Source organism: Rhinatrema bivittatum, chromosome 10 (assembly GCF_901001135.1).
Source record: "Rhinatrema bivittatum chromosome 10, aRhiBiv1.1, whole genome shotgun sequence".
In the NCBI taxonomy this organism is placed as follows: Eukaryota; Metazoa; Chordata; class Amphibia; order Gymnophiona; family Rhinatrematidae; genus Rhinatrema; species Rhinatrema bivittatum.
This window is the reverse complement of record NC_042624.1, coordinates 110,334,700-110,357,287: the sequence shown is the minus strand read 5'-3', so window position 1 is coordinate 110,357,287 and position 22,588 is coordinate 110,334,700. Positions and strand designations below refer to the sequence as shown.

The following is a 22,588-nucleotide window of genomic DNA, read 5'->3' as shown; positions in this document are numbered from 1 at the left end:
TGGATTCACCTCAGCTATTTGCCTTCTTCTCCAACTCACTTCTGAATAAAAGAGAACCCTTAAAGGGTAACCTTATGAGATTGGACTTGGAAATAGTATCTGCTGACCAATTTCGCAGTCACAACTGGTGCCTAGTCGCTATCAAGGAAGCCACCCCTCTAGCGGCTATCTGCACCAAGTCACAGCTTGCAACGGCCAAGAATGCTGCTCTAGATAGATGCAATCCAGCCCAAGCCACCAGGCAGCAGTAAGAAGCAATTTGTAAATTCATTGCCATGGCCTCAAAAGCTTGTTTAAGAATAGCCTCAATCCTCCTATCCTGATCATCTTTTAGAGCTGCCCCTCCTTCCACCGGGATGGGGGTTTGCTTGGTAACAGCACATACCAAGGCATCTACCTATGGGAATCGCAACTATGTCCTTGCCTTTGGATCAAAGGGCAAGAAACCCACTAAAGTGCGCACCCTCCCCCTTTAAAACTTGCCTCTAGGGCGTTCCACAGAAAGTCAATTAACTCTTAAATTGGATCTAGGAGGAGAAAGAATCAGGACGCTTTGTGCAAGGTGACCAATATGGGATCTTTCTTTTGTAAGCCTATAGCATCATCCCCGTCCACACCAAGCATCTTCAAGGTCCGAGTCAACAGACTTGGCAACTCATCTTTGTGGGGGGAAAAAAAACCCCAGAGTAGAGTCCAATGTGGTTTCAAATAAAGTAGAATTCCTCCCTTTTCTAGAGGGGAGAAAACCAAACCCCCATTGGAGTCATCTGACGTACCATGATCCACATCCCCCTGAACATCTCCAGGGATAGCATCCCTGGGGCATTTGGCTGCAGTGGCTGACAAGTGGCAAATCCAAGTACATGACCCCTTCTTAGTAGGTTGCTTCACCTCCGTTGGGCAGCCCTGCAGAAAAGCCTGCAAGCCCTGGAAAAATTCCACCCAGGAGAAGGCAGATAGATCCATACTGGGGCCCATAGGCCCAAACCTGGCACTCTCCGACCCCTCTCTCAAGGATGCTTCTGCCATCGATAACAAGGAAGGTGGGGAACTGTCCACTGTGTCACCGGCCCATTCCCCTCTGGAACCACCATAGGCTGACAAGATGTCCCAACGTCAGCAAAATATGTAGTAGCCACATTGCCTTGAGCATCTTAACAGCACTGACACAGGCGAGGAGAGCGCAATGGCTGGATTGCCCTTATATGGCAAGTCTCAAAAATAGCAAGGCACTTAGACTTTGTCTCTGTCACCACGGTTTTCCTGCACACAGATCTAGGTGGCCTCCTGCACTCGCCCCAACAGTACCCGGGTGTACTTGTGCAAATAAATACACGCTTAAATTTAGGCTGCAGCCTTACGCGCACAAATATTCACAGGTGCATACCCGCATCCGGACACCATTGTGCAACAAGCAGGCAGGGGAAAAAAAAACGCCGCCAAGGCCTACCATGCAGCTGACTGAACCAAGCTTGATAAGCAGGACCTAGCTAAAAGCTGCCCAACCTGCCGAGCTGCCTCCACTATACACTAACTCCCCAGAGAAGTGAGAGGGAAAAGGATGTATGAGACGCAAAGGAAAAATGCCAAGGAAAGGAGGATCTGGTAAGAAAAAAAAATATAAGAAGGAGGGGGCCTAAAACTTCCCTACTCTTTTTTTTTTTTTTTTTTTTAACCTGAGTTCAGCCCTTCCTGGCTGATAGCACAGTTGGGTCTCCGGCCGTGGTGGGAGAGGGCAGAAGCCTTCACTGCCGAGCACTCCGTCTTTTTTTTTTTTTTTACGTTTATGCCTGGTCAAACTTCCAGACTTAGGGACCAAACGGGTGTCACCTTGGGAGCTCAAGTGGTGCATCTGAATCTTCTCCTAGTCTTCTCTGTTTTTTGTTTTTTTTTTTTAAACCACAAGCATTCCCTACAAGGGAGATACATATCCACCGTTTGCTGGAGACAGAGAATACTGGCAGGTTGATGTCGAGGCAGGGCTATATGCCAGTGACATCATGAGTCAGCTTTATTACATCTCCATCTGCTGGTAGGAGTGCATAACCCACTGTTGTGGTCTGGTCTGCCTGAATGCAGAGGAAACAAAAAATGCAGCTGCTGACTTTCTGAAAGGGTTCTAGACTGGTCTAGCAAGATTAAAGGAAAGGAAATTATCAGGCAAGATTCAATTTCTCCTTCCTGCTAGACTAGTCCAGATGCAAAGGAAGTACCCAAGCCCATTCTAACTCAGGGGGGGAGAAGACAAGGTTGCCTTGAGAATGACTTCCCCAAATGCTGCATCTCCTATGGCTTGCACATTTAACCTGTAATGTTTAGCAAAAGAATGTAAGGAAAACCAACATCCATCATGCCCGAGTCCTGATAGAATGAGCACAAGGACTCTCTAGAGCCTGTAGGCCTTTCAGCAAATATGCTGAGGATATAGTCTCTTTGATCACCTGGACAATGATTCTGAAGCTGCCTCTCCCTTGCAAGGTCCACAGAACAAAACAGAACAGTCATCAGATATCCGGGGAGAATTTGATGAACATCCAAGAAGCAGAGAGACCATTCCTTACCATGACCTTTTTGGAATGCTGGGAGAAAGACTGTCTGGCTCAAATGAAAGAGAAACACCACCTTCAATTAAAAAATGGCATGCCATCTTTAAGTTATGCTGTTGGAGCTACTATAAGAAAGTTTATCACGTTGCTGCCCCTGAAGAAGGATTTATTCCGAAACTTGGCCATGTTGGAATAAAGAATAAAGAAGCTATATGGACTATTCTAATTGCAGCTATCGGCGACATAAGAATTTAAACAGGATTTCAATATAAAAAAATAAATCTGAAATATTTTTGTGGCACTGCGAATATATATTATAGGGTGGGCCAGTGGTGTGTTTATGATTATACGGTAATTGGTATGCTATTTTAAGGTGCCTGGATGGCACCTTAAAATAGTGAATATATGAAACTACCACCACTCACCTATTAGATATTTGAATATATAAAACAGTTTTTTCCACATTAATAGAAGAGATTGAGGTGGGGGTTTTTTTTCTTATTTTTTGGAACTAGATGAAAAGTGACTGCAGAAAAACACTAAGTAGGGATCTCTGCCAAATAAAGCCTGAAATTCTGAAGTACATCTGGCAGAACATCTGCCGACAGAAAGTCCAACGTTAAGAAGAGATCCCTCAAAGATGCAAGACTAAAAAGATTAAAGGGGAAACCCACCATGGCATTAAGAAACAATAAAAAATCCCATTGGGGAACTAGGACTCTAAAAGGGGAATGAATATGTCGAGACATATCTGAGTGAGAAGCCACAGAGACCCCATGAACTTGACCTCTGCAATTAAGGGCTAACCCCATGACCAAATTCTCCTTCAGGAAGGTTAGAATGGTAAGCGTATGCAAGATTCACTTAATAATTTGCTGACACAAAGAAACATATCAAAAAGGTGATGAATGTGACCATCATATACCAAGCACAGATTGCACATGTCATGTGTCTATTATCTTAGTGCATACTCAGGTATAATCATTGGTCAACGCTTCTGAATTTTTCAAGATTTTTTTTTTTTTTTTTTTTTTTTTTTAAATAAAAAAAAAAAATAGAAAAAATTTTGAGAGCCTTAGTTTTGAATTGTCTTGGTTTAAGAAAGGTCTCCCTTGTGAACCAAAACCGGCTCAGTGTTTAAGTACATCTGCATCAGGGACACAAAATAAACCATTAGAGACAGATTTAAAGACCATTGAAACATCTGAAAAGAGTATCCCTGATACTACACAGCATCCAGGAGGAAATATTCAAGCCGCAAGCACTTATACTGTTTGGTATTAACATTCACAATTGTTGCATACCAGACAGACACTTCTTTCTCTGTAATGGCTTCCGCTAGGGCACACTAGAAAAACCTATTGAGCTTTAACTGCTGCGAAAGCCACAAGAAATCCCTTTTCCCAATCATCTGCATTGATGATGCAATACATGACGACAGACTCATGAGAATCCAGGCAATCAGCTGTAGAGGAATCTGTCAGTTTTTGGTTCTCTTATCTCCATTTGATGGTAGGTGGATATAAATCCACACATCTGGATTGGTCTAGCAGGATCATAAGGAAGGGTCAATTCCATCTCAGTACATTATCTTAATATTTAGCTACATAAAAATCAGTTATTAAGACTCATCTGCTTACAGTTCATTGTATTTGTACTGTATTACCATAAAAGCTGAATTAAAATGACAAATGCACAAGTATTCTAAAAGGTAGATGAGCTCATCAGAAAAGGCAAGGTGCAATATTGCAGTGCCCTGCGCTGAAGTTTTACATTGCACGTTTCTCCTTAATATTGAACACATTACTTACCTGATAATTTTTTCCTTAGCGTAGACAGATAAACTCAGGACCAATGGGTTATGCTCCCCTGCCAGCTGATGGAGACGGAGTCAGGTCACAAAGCTGGCGTCACTGTACATATACCCCTGCAGTGACCTCAGCTTTCCAGTGTACTCTACAAAAGCCCCTGTGGACATACTAGTGAAAGGACTTAATTGAAAATAAGTGTTATATACTTAAGATTAAAACATGATTTAAAAAAAAAAAACGTATAACCGTAGCTGAACTCAACTAACCATAAAACACTGAGCTCCAGTAAGGATACAGGTAACTTATTTCTAGGGACTAGGTGCACACTTATCAGTGATCCCTTGGATTCGAGGCCCATTCCACGGGAGGACCCGTGGTGCAGGTCTTGAGCAGCCGAGGGTAGGATGTTGAGTACATCTGTCTAATCTAAGGAAAATGAAATTATCAGGTAAGTAATTTTTCCAATTCCTAGCGTGCAGCCAGATGGACTCAGGACCAATGGGATATACAAAAGCTACTCCCGATTGGGGCGAGAGGCTGCCCATGGTCCAGTCAACACCGCCCGTGCAAAGGCAGTGTCCTCTTGAGCCTGTACATCCAGCTCATTCCACTAGGGCTCAAGCGGTCTCATGAGCGGAGGTCAGACTAATGTCTCCCGTCGATATCTTGCAGGCAGCGATGAGGTGGTCACTGCACCTTTTATTGGAAAAGACCGTTTGAGCCCTAATGGAATGAGCTCTAATCTGAAAGGGTAATAGCTTTCCAGCCTCCACACAGGCTCCTGTGATCACCTCTTTAATCCAGCGAGTTATGGTAGCCCACAAAGCTGGTTCGCCCTGTTTCCTTCCACCGTGAAGGACAAACAGGTGGGTCTGTCTTTTGGATCGGTTCTGAGACTTCCAGCTACTGCACTAAAAGCCTCTTGACATCCAAATGATAGAGGAGCCAATATTCCTCAGAGTCCTTGAGTTTATCTAGGGATGGCAACAAAATAGACTGATTCAAATGATACTCAAGACTACCTTGGGCAAGAAGGACGGAACAGTAAACAGATGCAACACCCCTGGAGTCATCTGGAGGAAAGGCTCCTGGCATGACAGTGCTTGCAGTTCAGAGATGCGACGAGCCAAGCATATAGCTATCAGAACACCGTTTTTAAAGTCAATAAATGCAAGGAAAGACTGCACAGCAGCCGAAAGAAAGGACCTGCCAAAAATTCCAGTACAAATTAAGATTCCACAAGGGAACAGACAACCGCACGCAAGGCTAAAGGTGCTTCACTCCCTTCAGAAAACGAGCAGAAAGGGACATCCCATTCCCCTCACCGCTTTAACAGGAGAAAGCTGCTACCTGAACCTTCAAAGAGTTAAGGGCCAAACCTTTATTCAAGTTGTCCTGCAAAAATTCCAGAATAAGTGAGATTTTGACCGCCCAAGGGGACCCACCACATTCCTTGCACCAGGCCTCAAATTCTCTCCAGACCTGTACATATAGTAGGGACGCAGAGAACTTCTGAACACGGAGTAAGGTGATAATTACCGCCGCAGAATATCCCCACTTCTTCAGGCAAGACCTCTCAAGGGCCAAACCGTAAGACAGAATCGAATTAGATTCTCGTGAAGGACCAAGTCCCTGCTATAACAGGTCCCTGTGCGGTGGAAGGCGCAGGGGATTCTCTACCAGGAGCCTCCACGTTTCCATACCATGGATGCCTGGGCCAATCTGGAGCTACTAGCAGGATTAGTCCCTTGTGGTGCTCGATTCTGCGAATGACCCTGCCCAGCAGGAGCCATGGAGGGAAGGCATATAGCAACTTGTCTTCCAGCCAGATCTGAACGAGAGTATCGACTCCCAGGGACCACAGATCTCTTCTGCGACTGAAGAATCAAGGAACCTTCACATTTCGAGAAGTTGCCAGCTGGTTTAGGAACAGAAGGCCCCTGCGATCCACAATCAGCTGAAATGCCTCGACCAATACCACCCACTCTCCTGGGTCCAGACTCTCCCTGCTGAGAAAGTCCACTCTTACGTTGTCTTTTCCTGCAGTGTGAGAGGCCGAGATCATCTGCAGGTGATCTTCTGCCCATTCCATCAGCTGGTCTATTTCCTGCAACACCTTCTGGCTCTTGGTTCCTCTCTGGCAATTGACATAGGCTACTGTCATCGCATTGTCAGACATCAAGCGAACCGCTTGATTCCACAGCCTGTGGCTGAACTGCAAGCATGCCAGCTGTACCGCCCGGGCCTCCAGGGGAATGATGTTCCAAGAGAGACTCCAGCATTCCGGCGCCCCTGGGCAGTTTATTCCAGACAGTTAGCCCCCCAACCGTGGAGACTCGCATCTGCCTAGGGTACCAACCAGGCTGGAGAGGGAACTCCCTTTCTCAGATGATCCTCCTGCAACCACCACTGGAGGTGGGAGCAGATTTCCATGGGCAAGTGGAGTTGAACCGCATAATCCTGAGACTGTGGGTTCCAACAAGATAGCAGACAGGGCTGAAGAGGACGTATATGCGCCCTTGCCCACAGCACTACTTTCAGCGTAGCTGCCATCAAACTGAGTACCTGAAGGTAGGACCACACTGTCAGACATATGGTGTTCATCAACTGACACACCTGAGACATCAATCTCTGGATCCAAACTTCTAGTAGGAAAACTCTGTCCTGTCCCATGTCGAACCAGACCTCCCCGATACGCCAATGCATGGGATGGTTGAAGATTGCTCTTGGTCAGGTTCACAAACCAACCAAGCTCCTGCAATAAGGAGATCACCCTGTGTGTCATCAGGCATCTCTCTTCCTGAGACTTGGCTTGAATCAGCCAGTCGTCCAAATACGGGTGCACCAGCATTCCTTTTTTTCACAAGGCTGCCGCTACCACCATAATCTTGGAAAATGTTCTGGGAGTGGTGGCGAGACCAAAGGGCAGTGCCCAAAACTGATATTGGCACCCCAACACCGCAAAGCATAGAAAGTGTTTGTGTTCCAACTGGATGGGAATATGAAGGTAAACCTGTGATGTCAGCTTGCTCCGTCTCCAGCTGTTGGGCAGGAGAAAATAAGCCACTGGTCCTGAATCCATCTGTCTACATGCTAGGAAAAAATACAGTTATACATTTAGGGTCAAAAACCAAAGGGAGATGTAAAGGAAAAGAAAGGAAATTATTCTAAAGCATAAAAGAGCGGGATCTGGGGGTAATTGTATCTGATGATCTTAAAGTGGACAACAGGTGGATAAAGTGATGGTAAAATCCAGAAAGATGCTTGGATGCGTAGGGAAAGGAATGGCCAGCAAAAAAAAAAAAGGGAGGTAATACTGGCCCTGTACAAGTCCCTGTTGAGACCTCACTAGGAATAATACTGTGTACAATTCTTGCAACCGTAACTTCAAAAGGATATAAACAGGATGGAGTTGGTCCAGAGGGTGGCTACTAAAAATGATCAGTGGTCTTTGTCTAAAGCATATAGGTACAGACTTAAAGATCTATATATACATACCCTAGAAGATAGGGGAGAATTGATAGAGGCATTTAAATAATTCCAAGGTTTCCATGCACAAGCAGCAGGCTTTTTTCAAAGGAAAGGAGGCTCTAGAATGAGGGGGGTCATGGGATGAAGTTGAAAGGAGGTAGATTTAGGAGTTAACCTTAGGAAATGTTTCTTCAGAGAGATTATAGTGGATGCATGGAGCAGCCTTCCTGTGGTGGTAATGGGAGAGACAAGGAAAGTATCTGAATTCGAGAAAGCATGGGATAAGCACAGATCTGAAGGAATAGGAGTAAAGCTGAACATTTGGTATGGATAGGCAAACTAGATAGGACATATGGTCTTTTCCTGCCATGTTTCTATATATACACACACACACACATGCATCCGGATTCAATCAAAGCACATTTATAAACAAGTTTATTTCCTAGGATGGAGCCAGAACTCTCAAATGAATTTCCAATTGTACATTTGTAATAAAGATGATAGTAAATATTTTGTACTATACTACTTAGGCTTATATAGAATATTAACTTAATGATCTGGTACAGAAAGGAAGAGAACTTACAACTTCCCTTCCAGGCTGTGGATAGAATGGTGTTCCAAATAGCTTTCTCCCATTGATAAAAGCCTTCATAATGAAATTGGTCACTAGTGAAGAAAGCACAGAACAAATATAAGGGGAGAAAGTCAGAAGTCTTAAGAACTAAAGCCTATGGAAGGGGTGGTCAATTCTGGTCTTCAATAGCCACAAACAGTCCTGGTTTTCAAGATATCCATAATGAATTTGCTTGAGATATATTTGCATACAATGGAAGACAGTGCCTGCAAATCTCTTTCATGTATATTCATTGTGTATATCCTGAAAACCAGACCTGTTTGTGTCTCTTGAAGACTGGAGTTAACCACTCCTGGCCTATCGTAATGCTATATTCATAAAACCCTTACTTCGTCTTGAGACTCCAGCACCAAGATTGTGATTCAAGTCAAAAGGATCTGTGAAATACAAAACAAGATCTCATACTCTTGAAACAAGAAAATGCTACTGCAAACACAAAATTCAGTGCCACGATTAAAGACATGCTCTGTAGGCACTTACAACTCAATGGATTGAGATGAAATATACTATATTTAAAGATGATTACAACACAATGAAAGTTGTCAGGTCTTGATTTTTCCAGAGAAGAGAATGTTAAAACAATCAATGTGGCTGGCACAGTGCTTCTATGGCTAATATTGTTTGCTTATGTGTGAAAGATCTGCTTTGGGACAATGCATGAGAAGGACCCTATGCAGTTTCAAAACCTCATCCACAACAGTATTTTTTTTAATAATTCTTATGGTGGGTCAATCAAAAGGTATCACAAACTTAATGAAACCAGTTTTTTCCAGCATGGCTACTAGACTGCTGTACTACTGACTGAGGTCAAAGCACAGAAAGGTTATGTTGTCAATCACTCAAAGACAGTGTACACTGTGGCCTAGGGGTATTGATATGCAGCCATTAGTGAAAAAAAAAAAAACACAGGACTGCTTCGACGGCCAAGTTCAAAAGCAAAGCATGTTCAAGCAGCAGCATTGTATGAATCATCAGGAAGGCCGCTCACCCATAAAAATGTTGCTAGCAGTAATTTTATTATGGGTTTAACAATTGCGTGGTTTTGAAATATTACTACCCTTAACAAAGCTTGGGTGTAACCGGTCACAGAGCAGCAGTTACTACCCTTAACAGAAACATGGGGTAATCTGCATGGAGTGGCAATTACTGCCATAAGAAACTTGCTGGGCAAACGGCACAGACCATTTGGTCTTTTTCTGCTGTCAATACTATGTTACTATGCAACGTTTTCAAAGGCTGCTTTTGTAGGGTCTGGATCTCAGGCTTATTGCCACTTTCAGATATCTGAAAGGAGAGGGAATGGAAATCTAAGAATTCTCAGAATTAAGTGAAAGATCTGACCTTGACTGTGACTTTCAAACCTGTGTGAAGCTCACTGGAATAGCTCAGCTCTGGCAAGTACGCTACAGAAGAATTAACAGTAATGCTGTAATGAGGCAGCCTCAAAACGAGTTCAAAAACAGGAACACAAATGAAATAACACACAAAAATAGCACAAGGAGGGGAAGTGTCTCCTTTCTTAAATTAATAGGACTCTTTTTCAATCAGTTGTTAGCAGTCTGCCAATACCTTCAATGGCAATACATTTCGAAGTCCATTGTTTTTCAAATGTCGTCAACAGCTTTTTCTGTCGAATGCTGATCACATATTCCTTAAAGTCAAATTCTTCGGTGTAGAATCGTAGTAACCCCAACCACAGTTCACCAACCGATTCCACATTCTTTCCAAACGAGGGCAAGCGCTTCCTCTGCATGCAAGGGAAGACAGTTTCCTCATGAAGAAACCTACTGAACGGCAATGCTGCAAGCACAGCGCAAAAATTTCACATTGTGCAAAACGAGGACACCATTACCAGTTCCTCCACGTTATCAAAGAAAAAGGCATTCCACCCATCAACTATTCTTACTGGAATCTGTTTCCCATCGAATATCTGCAAAATAAATAATACAAAAAAAACCGACAAGTTATTTTTAACCATGTTAAACAGCTATTTATTAGCCAGACAGACTAAGAAAAGTTATGGCTATCCCTGTGAACGAACAATAGTAATTAAACTTTTGCCTGCTGAGAAAAATCTGTCTACATGTTTTCCACCCCAGCTATATGAGACGTTGCCAGAACTGCCAGGTACTGCGCCACACAGTGAATCAAGTCCTGAGCCTTCTGAGAAACCATTCAACTTTTGGCCCCTCCATTGCATTGTCCTAGAGAACTTGCACTGGCCAACCTTGTAACCATGGCAGAAAGGAAAGCAAGGCAAAGCGTACCGCTTTCATCTCTAACCAACTGATAAACCATGATGCCTCCTCCTTCAAATAATCGGCCTTGCACAGTCTGCCCCTGACACACTGCCCCCCCAACCGGACAGGCTGGCGTCAGTGATCACTATCACTCAATCTGGGATTTCCAATTCCATCCCTCTGCAGATTGACCCAACCAAGCCACCATGAAAGACTGGACCTAGACTCCCCCCTGAGGGGGAGAGGAACTTGAAATTCCTCCAATAATGGATTCCAGCGGGAGAGGAGAATTTTCTGAAGGAGGCCACATATGTGCGAACACCCAGGGAACCAGTTCTGACTTATGCGCGAATGCCTAGGGCACTGATGTGGTTCTCATAGGCCCTTAGTCTCAGTGAAACACTTCTGACATGTCACACAAGTCATTACTCCTGTTCTCTTAAGCAGCTTTTATAATTATTTCGAAGTATAACATTGTAACAGGACATTTGTATTGCAGTGTTGTAGTTGTTTGTATAGACAGTCAGACACTATAAACAGATAAAGATAAACTGCAAGGCTGTAGAACATTTTGAATTGAAGAGGTCAGTTTGCATTCCATCTAAGATTATAGAAGCATATCTAGAACTAGAACAAAGAGGAGGCCAACTGGCATCCATCTAAGATTATAGAGAATATTCTTAGAAGAAGCACAAGGCTGCTAATGCTGGCAAATTCCAAGAAAACATTTACATATGAGACTAGGATTAGTTAACTTGGAGAATGAAAGAAAATCATCATACAGCCATTCAGAGTATTTGTTTATAATAGAAAGCCAATCATAGAAGTTTTGACAATTATGTAACCTATTTTAGTGGTTGGAAATATACAACTGAGATTCTATATAATGCTTTGTCATCAGTAAAATCATTTTAGAGGGAATTTATGCTAGAGTCTTGCATGGCACTCTGCCTCTCCATAAGGTATCTTATTTTAATGTCTAAGATTTATATTATTTAATAGCATTTTAATAAACTTTTTTCCACAACTAGGGCTTTAAGCATTCTTATTTTCAATTCTCGTGTATGCACAAATACCCAGGGATCTAGTTCTAGTGTCGATGCCATAAAACTTAGGACCTGCAAATAATCCCAAATTCTGGGCACCTTGAGTCATAACAGGCATCACACCTGACTCTGCAGCTTCACCAACCTCTCCTCTGTGAGGAACACCATGTCAATTCAGGTGTCGATTCTAGTCTTCCCCCCCAGATACTTCGAGATCCAAGATGGCTTCAGATGGCTCTTCACTAGGCTTACCACCCAGCCCAAACCCCTCCACCTCTCCAGGACCCACTGTATTACCATCTGACAGAGGTCCACCATCTTTGCACGAATGAGCCAGTCGTGCAGATATGGGTGTACCAGTACTCTTTCCTTCCAAAGGGATGCAGACATCACCGCCATGACTTTGGCGAATATGCGCAGTGCTGTTGCTAACCCGAAAGGAAGGGTGCAAAACTGTAAATGATCTCCCGGAATCATAAACCTCAGGAACTTCTGGTGCTCCTGCCCGAGTGGAATATGTAGTACACACCTCTGTGAGGTCTAACGACACCAGGAACTCTCCCTTGGGAACTGACCCAATGACCGAACGCGTTTCCATATGAAACCATAGCTCTGAGGACCGCATTCACCATCTTTAAATCCAAAATAGGTCCCTTCCTTTTTTGAGTCTATGAAATAAATGGAATACCGACCTTCCCCCCCCCCCCCCCCCCCCCCGGAAACCGGCCCTATCGCCTCTAACTGCTGCAAGCAGTCCAACGTGTCACAAACCACCACCTGCTTGGCACAGGGAGCACAAGGACAGACAACGTAAGCTTCCCTCACCATACAAGCAAATTCTAATGCGTGGCCATCTTTTATTACTTCTAAGACCCACTGGTCCATTGTGATTCTGGTCCATTTTTCGTAAAAATGGGCTAATAGCCCCCCCCCCCACCCAACAGCCAGCTGTGGCTCATTGAGATGTGGCCTCCCCCCTCCGGTTTATTGACAGGGTTATCTCAGATCAGTTTCCACCCACCTCGAAAGGACTGGGTCCTGCCCGAGCTTTACCTCTGTACTGCCGATATCTCCTATAGTCTCTAAAATGCGAATGGGCCAAAAAGGATTTCTTTCCTTTCAGTTTGTCCTCCGGCAACTTATGTCCTTTGGACTCTCCCAGATGCTTCATCAGCTGCTCTAAATCCTCTGCGAACAACAGTCTGCCCTTGAAAGGGAGGGCCCCTAACAGACTGAGCAAACGTCCGTAGATCAGTTTCTTAACCATAGCAGCTGCCGAGTCAAAACTGCTATCATAATTCTGAACGACATCCTAATCAATCCATACAAAGCATCTGCCACATAGGCTACTGCTGCCTCCAAGCATGCCGCTTGCTTGTGGAGGACAATGAAGATGTCTCCTTTGTCTGCAACTGCTGAACTCAGTGCAAACAAGCGCTATGCAAAAAAATGTATACCCAAGGCAGAAACTTCAAAAATCCTCACGGTCAACTTCCAGCTTTCAGACTTGCACATCTTTCAGTGCAAAAGATTACCATCGGAATGTTGGGTTTTTTGGTCATTGTTGAGAACAAAGCATCAACCTGCAGAATCAAAGAAGCTCGAGTGTATCCCCCGGCAACAGGTACAACCTCACCATTGCCTTTCCAATTTTCAAACTGGTCTCCAAGAGATCCCACTCCCTGACGACCAACTTTACGACTTGTGGAAGGGAAAAGCCTTAGCTGGACCTCTCAAGCCATCCACGATGGGATCTACACCACCCTGATCAGACTCTTCCCGAGTAAGTTTTATGCTTAACTCTTTAAGCACATGTGGAATCAAAGGCCACAACTCTTCCCTGTGAAACATACTGACCACCTTAGGGTCATCCTCCAGATACGGATCTGACAGGTCCTGCCCCCAGAGACCCATCCAGCAGACCAGTCTCATCTTCGGAGTCCTCAGACTCCTCGATGGGGCCACTGTGCTGCCTAGCCAAGCATCCTCTGGATGCCAGCCGATACCTTCTTGCTGGTCACCTTGGGTCATTTAATAGGCCGTGAGCCACTTTGCAGCTGACCCTGGGTATGAGAATGCTTCTCCCCCTGCTGTCTTTCTAGCCAGATTGGCTCTGTGGAGAAGTTAACACAAAATTTGAGGGAAAAGCCTGAGAATCCTCAGAATCCTCCTGCATCAAGGCCACCTCATCTTCAGAGGCTTCCTGCCTCTCCGTGGGACTCTGCATGAGAGAGGAGGGGAATCCCTTGCCTCTCCAGGATCCTTACGTGCTGCTGTGAATACACCCAAGATGGCCACCATTCCCACGCTCACTGGAAAAGGTTCTGCAGCAGCTGATGGTCTTTTAAACACCAAATCTGAGTGTGCACTATTAAACCCAGAAACTGTATGAGCCGAAATAAAGCACACACTATCTGAGCTGCAGCATGTGTGTACCCCTGCACAAGCAGCAGGCCTTACCTCCATCCTTGGCAGGCGTCATGTGCATCCCACACATGCTGCCTCCGCACCGCAGTGATTTCCTCAACACCGGGACCCCTGCTACCACTGGCTCTCACCTGTGTCTGGTGTGAGCACCGATCACTCACAGGGCACACCCGAGTTGAGAATCCCTCTCCAAGCTGCTTGTCAAATTTTTATTTTTTTTTTTAAACTAGAGTACTTTCCTGAATGCTGTAGAGCAGCTGTTGGTTTCCAAGGATTCTCCGGGGGATCGCTGGAACTAGACCACCAGCTAATCGAAACCCGCTCAATAACCAGAGACAACACATACCAAGGGTCACCAGCCTCCTGCTTATTCCCCTCAACCAGGGATCTATCAACCCCCTAGGAGGCTCCTGTTGATCTCTTTATTCCTTTTTTTTTTTTTTCACTCCAGACTGCGGGTTCTACTCCTCTACCATCTGCAGGTTACAGAGAAATACTGAGGGACTGCAGGTGGCACACGGGGTTAAGTAGCAATTTCAGTAAAGCTTTTCTTCTGTCGCCATCTGCTGGCAGGCAGGGAGGCAAAACTTAGGAGTCTAGACTGATCTGGGGTTGGAACAGGAATTCTATGTTCTCAATGTCAATCTTTAGAGAGATAGACTTAGAAATGACCTCGCATTGTCGCATCAAAACCATTTCAGTTTTCTCTACATTTAGCGCATGTTTGTGCAGGATCATCCAGGTGTTAAAGAAACGTTCTCAAAGGTTTCATTCCAGGAACTACCAATAGGTAAGTAAAACTGGATATCGTTTGCATAAATTCAGAAACCTTCGTAGATGCCAGCTAAAAGTTGACACACGTGCCAAATAGATATTAAATAGTAAAAACAGACAGAGCCAACCCCCGCGGCACGCCCAACATCTCCTCATGCCATTCTGAACACTGTCATTCAGCCAAGCTTGTTGTTTTCTTCCGTGAAGATATGAATGGAACCAATTACAAACTTGCCCAGATATACTGAGCTCTTGTAGATGATTATGCAAGACAGAATGGTCTACAGTATTGAAAGCTGTGCTGACATCTATCATCATCAAAATAAAACTCTGACCCTTCTGATTGAATCAGTGAGAGAAATCAAAAGCATCTCCATATTCCCAACTTACTTTGATATAAATCATGGCAATGACAGTTCTTCAGTGGGGGGGGGGGGGGGAGGCTTTTGAAATTTGCTACAATATATGCCAGCGAATTATCAATAGGTTTTACCCACATTAAGTGTGCTTAACACGGGTAAATGGCTTTTGAAAATTGCTACAATAGTGTTACATGCATAACTCCTTTGCTTAAGAGTATTATTAATTTTGAGTAATTTGACAAAGAAAAAAAAAAGCAAGAGGGAAACCTCCTAACAAAATGAAGACGCCAGCACCACTTTCTGTCTGTGCATGCAAGGCAGTGCTGATCTAAATCAATTTAGAGAGCCAATTAGGGAACATGGATTTTATCAAAGTCCATAAAGTACGGCACCTTTTATCTGGAAGTCCATTATCCAGAAACTCCCATTATTAAGAAAAACATCCAGTCGGGCTGTTCTCTTACTCTCCTACCACTGCCTCTCTGCTTCCCCTAATCTGTGAGATACCTTGTGATTCAAAACAGCTGATGTGACGCACAGGAGGGAGAGGAGCCACAGCAGCATGAGGAGCGGAGAGAAAAGCTGTGCTGGGTCAGGGGGGCCAGCTCAGGTTGCAAGGGTGGCCACAGCTTCCATTACCTGGAGAATTCTATATTACCCGGAACGGTCATGGTTCTGATCGTCCCAGATCAAAGATGCCCTAACTTTAATCCCTTGGAGCCCAAAAGGCATTCAAGTAGGCAGTGCAATTCAGAGCACAGGGGGGTGGCGGCGGTGTCAATGTCCCTTTTATAGATGCCACGCTAGATAAAACGATCTTAAACTGAAGGTAATCATACCTCCAAATGCCAAAACGTCAACTGAGAGAAAGAAAAAAGGGGGTACCTAACCCATGGGACATGCAGAGTTTAGACACTAGGTGACAATGACACAGCTGCTGATTCTGCTATATCTTGTTACACATTTTTTTCAATCAAGGACACACACACACACAGGCTAAAATGCCTATAATCTTTCACCTCATATACTTTACTGGGGTTACACACTCTACCTCCTCAGTAAAATTTCGGCTCTTCCAATTTCATTGTGAAATGAAAGACCGTGATGGCTGTCGCTGCATCGTTAACATCAATACCAAACCTTTGCTGAATACGGACCTCTTGCAGGACGGGGATGACGGGCGGCTTTCTCTGCTGCAGAAAATACAGAACCATAAGGATATATGCATAGGAAGATAAACTTCCTCTGGAGGCATCTCCAATATCACAGCGCTGTCAGAAAGAAAGGGAAAACCAAATTAACTGTCTTCACCAGTCAAATTATTCAAAAGAGTCTACTACTGTAAAAGCCAGGTTTACGTGACTAGCCGACACACTGTGCCAGTAGCAGTGGCAGACTTTGCTTTTCATGGCTGCATTTATACTGTGTTCTATCCAACCCCCTATTTTATATCTTCTCCCAGCTTACATAAATCCAGTGACATTCCTCGACCAGGGGCCATGCACCTGGGCTCTTTCTGGATCCCTGTAATCATGAGCCTGAAATCAAGCCACTGGGTGTCGTCATTGCATAGCCCAGGGAGCAGAAGACCTGAGCCAGCTTCCTCCTCTTGGCAATGCACCAGGCCAGTCCTTTGACACTAGGTTTCATTCTTCCAGCCCAAGTTTCTCCCACATAGCATATATCCTGCTTTAATGTTCAGTTTGTTCCTTACACGTATCAAGATGGGGGGAACATGGAGTGGTCCTATTGCTTAAAAGCAGTGAACTCCAAATAAAACACCCCAAACTTACATTTGCAAATCTATAAAAATAGTGCCTGCCTTGAGTTATTCTTATCTTAGAATTCAGGCCTTTTTTGAGCTAGTAAAAAAAAAAAAGGAACAAATGTAACAAATCAACATTTTTCACTCTCATCTACTGAAAAAAATAAATTGTCTACCAACCTGTTCTCTTAAAATTTAGCACACTGACAGATTGAGACTGTGGCCCCATCTGCCACATTTTAAGCAATATAGTCTGTTTGGGTAATAAGCCAAGCAAGTGAAATTTTAGGACTTGACAGGGTGATGTCACTATAATCTTAACTATGGCAGCTCTATTGCACAACCATAATTACATTATTCCTTCTCTTCCATTTCTTTATTCTAACTGCTGGAAGAATTACTAATTATATTTTGCAGTAGACACTGTCCAAGTGACTAAAGCAATGGTCAGAGAACCAGGAGACCTGAATTCAAGTCATAACTGTAACAAACACTTTGTTACCTTTAGTAAAGCACTTTATATCCGTGCGCATCGGGTATCAATATCTTAAGCTCTTGGTGGGAGGTATTTACGGTACAGAGCTGAGTACACTGTCAGTGCTATGCGATTAGGTAGGAGTCTACCTGCAGTGGAAAATGAGGATTCAACATATATTACCTTCGCAAATACTTTCATCGTATATCCCAGATACTTCACTCTTGGGTCAATGGCTGCATACGTGGCAAGCATTCTGGTGTTATGCTGTGCCTGGAAATAAGGTACATTAAAGAAAACAAAATGCGCTTCATTCAGAAACATGTTTTCATTTGGGCAGGAAAGAAGGTTAAGGTTGGAGTGGAGGAGCAGCCTAGTGGTCAGAGCAGAGACTACAAACCAGGGAAACCAGGATTCAAATCTCATGACATTCCTTGGGACATTGGGCAAATCATTTTACCCTCCTTTGCCTCAGGTAAAAAAAACAGACTGGGGACAGTACCTGAATATAATCTACTTTGAAATGCAAAAAAAAAATAAAGTTAAAAAGATTTATATTTCAAACATCAGTCAGCAGTTTCTGACAATTACATGAACTCTGTTCATAACTGTTACAACTTTCTGTTAGAACTATAACTATTCCTATAAGTATATGCCTTATTATTAAGTAGTTGATGTTTTTGACTGGTTTATCGTCATTTCCTTGCTAAGCTTACTGTTCCTATGTATCCTATGTAGCCCCCCTACCTGTTCAATGTAATTTCCACCTGCTGTTACACTGTAAACTGATATGATGTCACTACGAATATCGGTATAGAAAAGTTTATAAATAAATAAATAAATGTATTCCACTTAAACGGCAGAAATAAGGTGCTTTCTCCAGCCAATTAATACATTTAATGCATCATTAAATGGTTTAAAAAAACAAGAAAGACTCTGAAGAGGAACACAGTTTAAAAGAAAACAAAAAGAGTAGGTGTCATGGTTCAATGATTACTGCTTTGACCTGAGCACAATTTCTATTTTAAGACACCATACCTTTGGCTCCGTCGTGGATGTAACAGTGCCAAAACCTCCTCGATGAGCCTGAAGGTTGAGAGGAGTGAGAGAGGGAATCCCGGATAAAGAAATACTCCTATGGTAATGGCTTAAAAAGCTGCCTGAATGAGGTACAAAGGGAAATGTACCCAGATATCCAAAACAGAATTATGCAACTTCTGGTCTGTTAGAGAAAACCTGCTGTATACAAAAAGCTCTACGAAATGCATACAGGAAAAAGGAGGAAAGACCGACATCAGGGAACACACAGCTTCTAAGCTGCAAGCTAGACTAAGCACCACCTCTAACAATGTTTACAGCTAAAAGAAAGCAGAACGCACCTCTTCAAAATTATTTCTTGTCAAGTTTGTCTAGGAATGACCAAGGTCTAGAGTTGAGTTTATGCAGCGAAAAAGTACTCACCAATGTATTGTATAAGCTGATATCTCCTTCTAATCCACTTTCTCGATGTTCAAACTTTACAATAGGCACTTTGGCAGTTGTTATAGGCAGAATATTTCTTAAACCTAACATAAAATGTTTGTATGCAAATATTAGCAGAATGCTAAACAGATACTTATACAGACATGCAAATTAAATGTATGCAGAAAACATACCTGGATGCTTCTTAAGAACTTTTGCCAAGCCTTCAATTATCTCCTTACAATTTAATTTCTAAGGAAAAAGAAATGAACAGTGCATAATATTGGTCGCTCATGCTTTTGCAAACAAAGCACGGTATCAGCATTTTTCATCTTACGAAATGGCTTGCTGAAAGTAAATACAATTGGTTGCAAAAAAGTTTCAGATTAGCAGTTCTGATTCCAAGTAAATTCAATTCACATCAACAAGACTGGCGCTGCTGGGAAAACAGTACAACTGAAATAATAAAATCCAATTAACTTTATAAGTTGTTACAACTTTCAGATATTCATTTCATGTAAATCAGAGATGCTTGCCTGCAACAGGTGTTCTCCGAGAACAGCAGGATGTCAGTCCTCACACATGGCTGACATCATCCAATGGAGCCCAGCAAGGTTAGCTTATGTCCATGTTTCTAGAACTTTGATTGTATCTCATTAGCATGCCCTCGCATGTCATTATACTATGCGTCCATGTGGGGTCCCATTCAAGTCTTCTATTTCAGCATTGAGAGAAACCAAGTCCAAGGGAAGGTGAGCAGGTTTTGTGAGGACCTCACAGAGCATGTTACAAGTAAGCAATTCTGCTTTCAAAGAGGACAAGCAGGATGGCAGTCCTCACACAGGGAGAATCCCTAGCTACAAGCTGCCCCCAGTGGAAAAGAGACAACACAAACTACAAGTTCCAAAAGGCACAACGATATTTTTATTGGCAGCAAGCTTTTTTTGTGTTTTATACTTAACCTATGAGGGCAGACTGAAACAAAAAAAAATAAGAACAAGCCTTATATTGGGTTCTAAACATCAAATTCCAAAGGACAGACCTGCCAAACCTACTGTCACATCAACCATCTCTACCTAAACAGTAGTGAGATATGAATATGTGGCGAGAACTCCATGTTGCAGCTTTGCAGATCTCTGTGGCATTGCTCGCATGTGAGCCACTGACACTGCCATAGCTCAGACAGAGTGAGCCTTGACATGGCCCATCAGATTCAGCCTTGCTTACATAAGAACATGCCTTCCCTCAGCCCTCCTCCACTCCCCAACTTTACCCTCCCCACTTACATCCTCTTCCTTCCCCTCCCACCTCCTCCACGACCCCGTCCCTCTCCCTCAGCCCTCCTCCACTCCCTCTTCTTCTCTCTGGCCCTCCTGACACTTAGATACCACTGCTCCATGGGAGGTCTCGGGGGGGGGGGGTGGTCTCTCTCACGCACGCCTCTCCACCGGGCTCGTTGCTGGCCCGCCCGATGCTCGGTGATGAGGCATGCGCGAGAGAGAGACTCCCGGCAACCTCCCATTTCTGTGTCTGTGCCGCCGCTTCTCCCCACGCGCGAGAGAGACCCCCCCCCCCCCCCCCCCGGAGACCTCCTGTGCTGTCGCCACTGCTCCTCCTCGCCGTTTCCAAGACAGCCGTCCGCTGGGCTCCCCTCTGACCGACGTGCTCTCGCGCATGCGCAGTAGAGCTGCTCTCTACTGCGCATTTGTGGCACGTCGGTCCAAGCCTGTCTGCTCCCCGCAATACACACGCGAATACCTGCAATGCACTGAAAGCATGTACCTTTCCTACCTATTTTATAAACATACACATGTATATTTTACGCGCCAAAAAACACCCACTTTCTTGCATAAAACCCTGATTTATATGGGAAATCGGTATATCTTAAGATATGCATGCGTTAATTGAAATCACCAGTTTACCTAGTCCTTCTCTAGGTCAGAGTCCCTCCTAGTTTTTTCACCCTGAACTCGAACCAGTTCACCCTGACCTCCCAAACAGCAGCAGACAATAAAAGAGTATGCCTATTCCGCTAGATAATTATCAGGTATAAAACCGCATGAATAAGTTGCCTAATATATCCACGTAAATCTCTTACAAAATAGCAACTTGTGCACATTTTCCAGAATGCTCCTAGACTGTTCTTATTTGACGGAGGTAAATGTGCATGTAAAACAAAAAATACATGCATATTTATGTTTATCAAATATGTTTGCAAGTACAAGCTGTTTCAGCGCATATATTCTACTTTTACGCACATAACTTCTTTGAAAATTCACTTCTTAGATTGTAAGCCCTCTGAGGATATGGAAATACCTACAGTACCTGAATGTAATCCGCTTTGAAGTGCCTGAAAAAGCGGAATATAAATCAAATATATGTTATCCTTAATTGATATACATGAAGTATATTTGCATGCACTGCCTCCAGAGTATACAAATATATCTCATGCAGACTTACTAGAAATCCAAAAGAACTGAGGGGGGAGTGAGGATTAGCTAGTGCACCACTGACCGAAGGCGTATGCATTATTGCATTAAAAATGAAGCATTTTTACTACCTACAGTTGGCGTGTATGCACTATTTCTGTGTTCAGTGTATTCCGCCTTGTGCCTTACCCGTAGGAAAAGGCTGAATATCAAATGACTGCAAGTCCACAAACATATATTCCAAAAGTGGCCATGGTAACTGGTAGCGTTCATCCTGCATAAAATTGACAGTTTAACAAAAGTACGCTAGAGAAAATAATACACTAAAATTATACCAGTGGACAACCCTAAGCGAAGGACTACAAGTTGTGCCTCCTTACAAAGGCACTTCACCCTGCTTAACGCAGAGCGCTATTTAACTCTGGGACAGAAATAGTGCTTGATGAGCACCAGGAGAACATCTGCTCCCCCTAGGATTCTCCAGCTCCCGAGGGCTTGAGAGAGACGTGCACTCCCAAGGAAGCTCATGGGCAACTCCGCAGCTGGCCCCAAAATTACAAAGAAAGCAACTTTCTCCTTCTGTGGCACAATATACCTGTGGATAGCATTTCAAGCCAGACAACTTCCTCAGCTCACCAGGCTGATGCTGGACATATAGTACACAAGCGCAGCACTGTTCTCACGAAAAGAGAGACTTAACCCCCACCTCTGCATTTTCATGGCCTTCCAAAGTCATACAGATGTCTAGATCGCTGTCTCGGAATCCAAATCCATTTTTGGACGAGCCGAACAAGCACAGTCTGGCCTTCTCTGAGCAAAGAAAGCACAAAGAAAAAATGTCAGTGTTTCTTTACAACTCAAAGCACACGTGAGTGCGCGTTCTGAATCCTGGTTTTAAATCACATCCTTCCTCGCACCTCTGTTCTCTTAAGCCTAGGAGAAGAACTTTAGTGTAAACCTACTTGTAAGAACATAAGAAAATGCCATACTGGGTCAGCCCAAGGGTCCATCAAGCCCAGCATCCTGTTTCCAACAGTAGCCAATCCAGGCCATAAGAACCTGGCAAGTACCCTATGGGTGCCCTGGACCCAGGACACTTCCCTCCACAGATCTGCCTGCAGTCTGTTGGTATTTGCTCCTGTACAAG

General features: G+C 43.8%; 1 protein-coding gene across 7 annotated transcripts in view; it reads right to left on the bottom strand.

Annotated features, from left to right (window-relative positions):
• The window catches only part of TUT4 (terminal uridylyl transferase 4), a 106,491-nt gene that overhangs the window by 44,545 nt on the left and 39,358 nt on the right, over positions 1-22,588 (bottom strand). For all 7 annotated transcript variants that reach the window (XR_003859048.1, XM_029618827.1, XM_029618826.1 and 4 more), the window contains 9 exons: positions 22,148-22,251; positions 19,207-19,264; positions 19,013-19,116; positions 17,735-17,824; positions 16,469-16,582; positions 10,315-10,392; positions 10,032-10,209; positions 8,792-8,839; positions 8,412-8,494 (listed from right to left, as the gene is read on the bottom strand). Coding sequence is in view for 6 of the 7 variants with exons in the window: in XM_029618827.1 (XP_029474687.1) it covers positions 8,412-8,494; positions 8,792-8,839; positions 10,032-10,209; positions 10,315-10,392; positions 16,469-16,582; positions 17,735-17,824; positions 19,013-19,116; positions 19,207-19,264; positions 22,148-22,251 (857 nt within the window). In the remaining variant the exon portion in view is untranslated. The remainder of the gene's footprint in view (positions 1-8,411; positions 8,495-8,791; positions 8,840-10,031; positions 10,210-10,314; positions 10,393-16,468; positions 16,583-17,734; positions 17,825-19,012; positions 19,117-19,206; positions 19,265-22,147; positions 22,252-22,588) is intronic.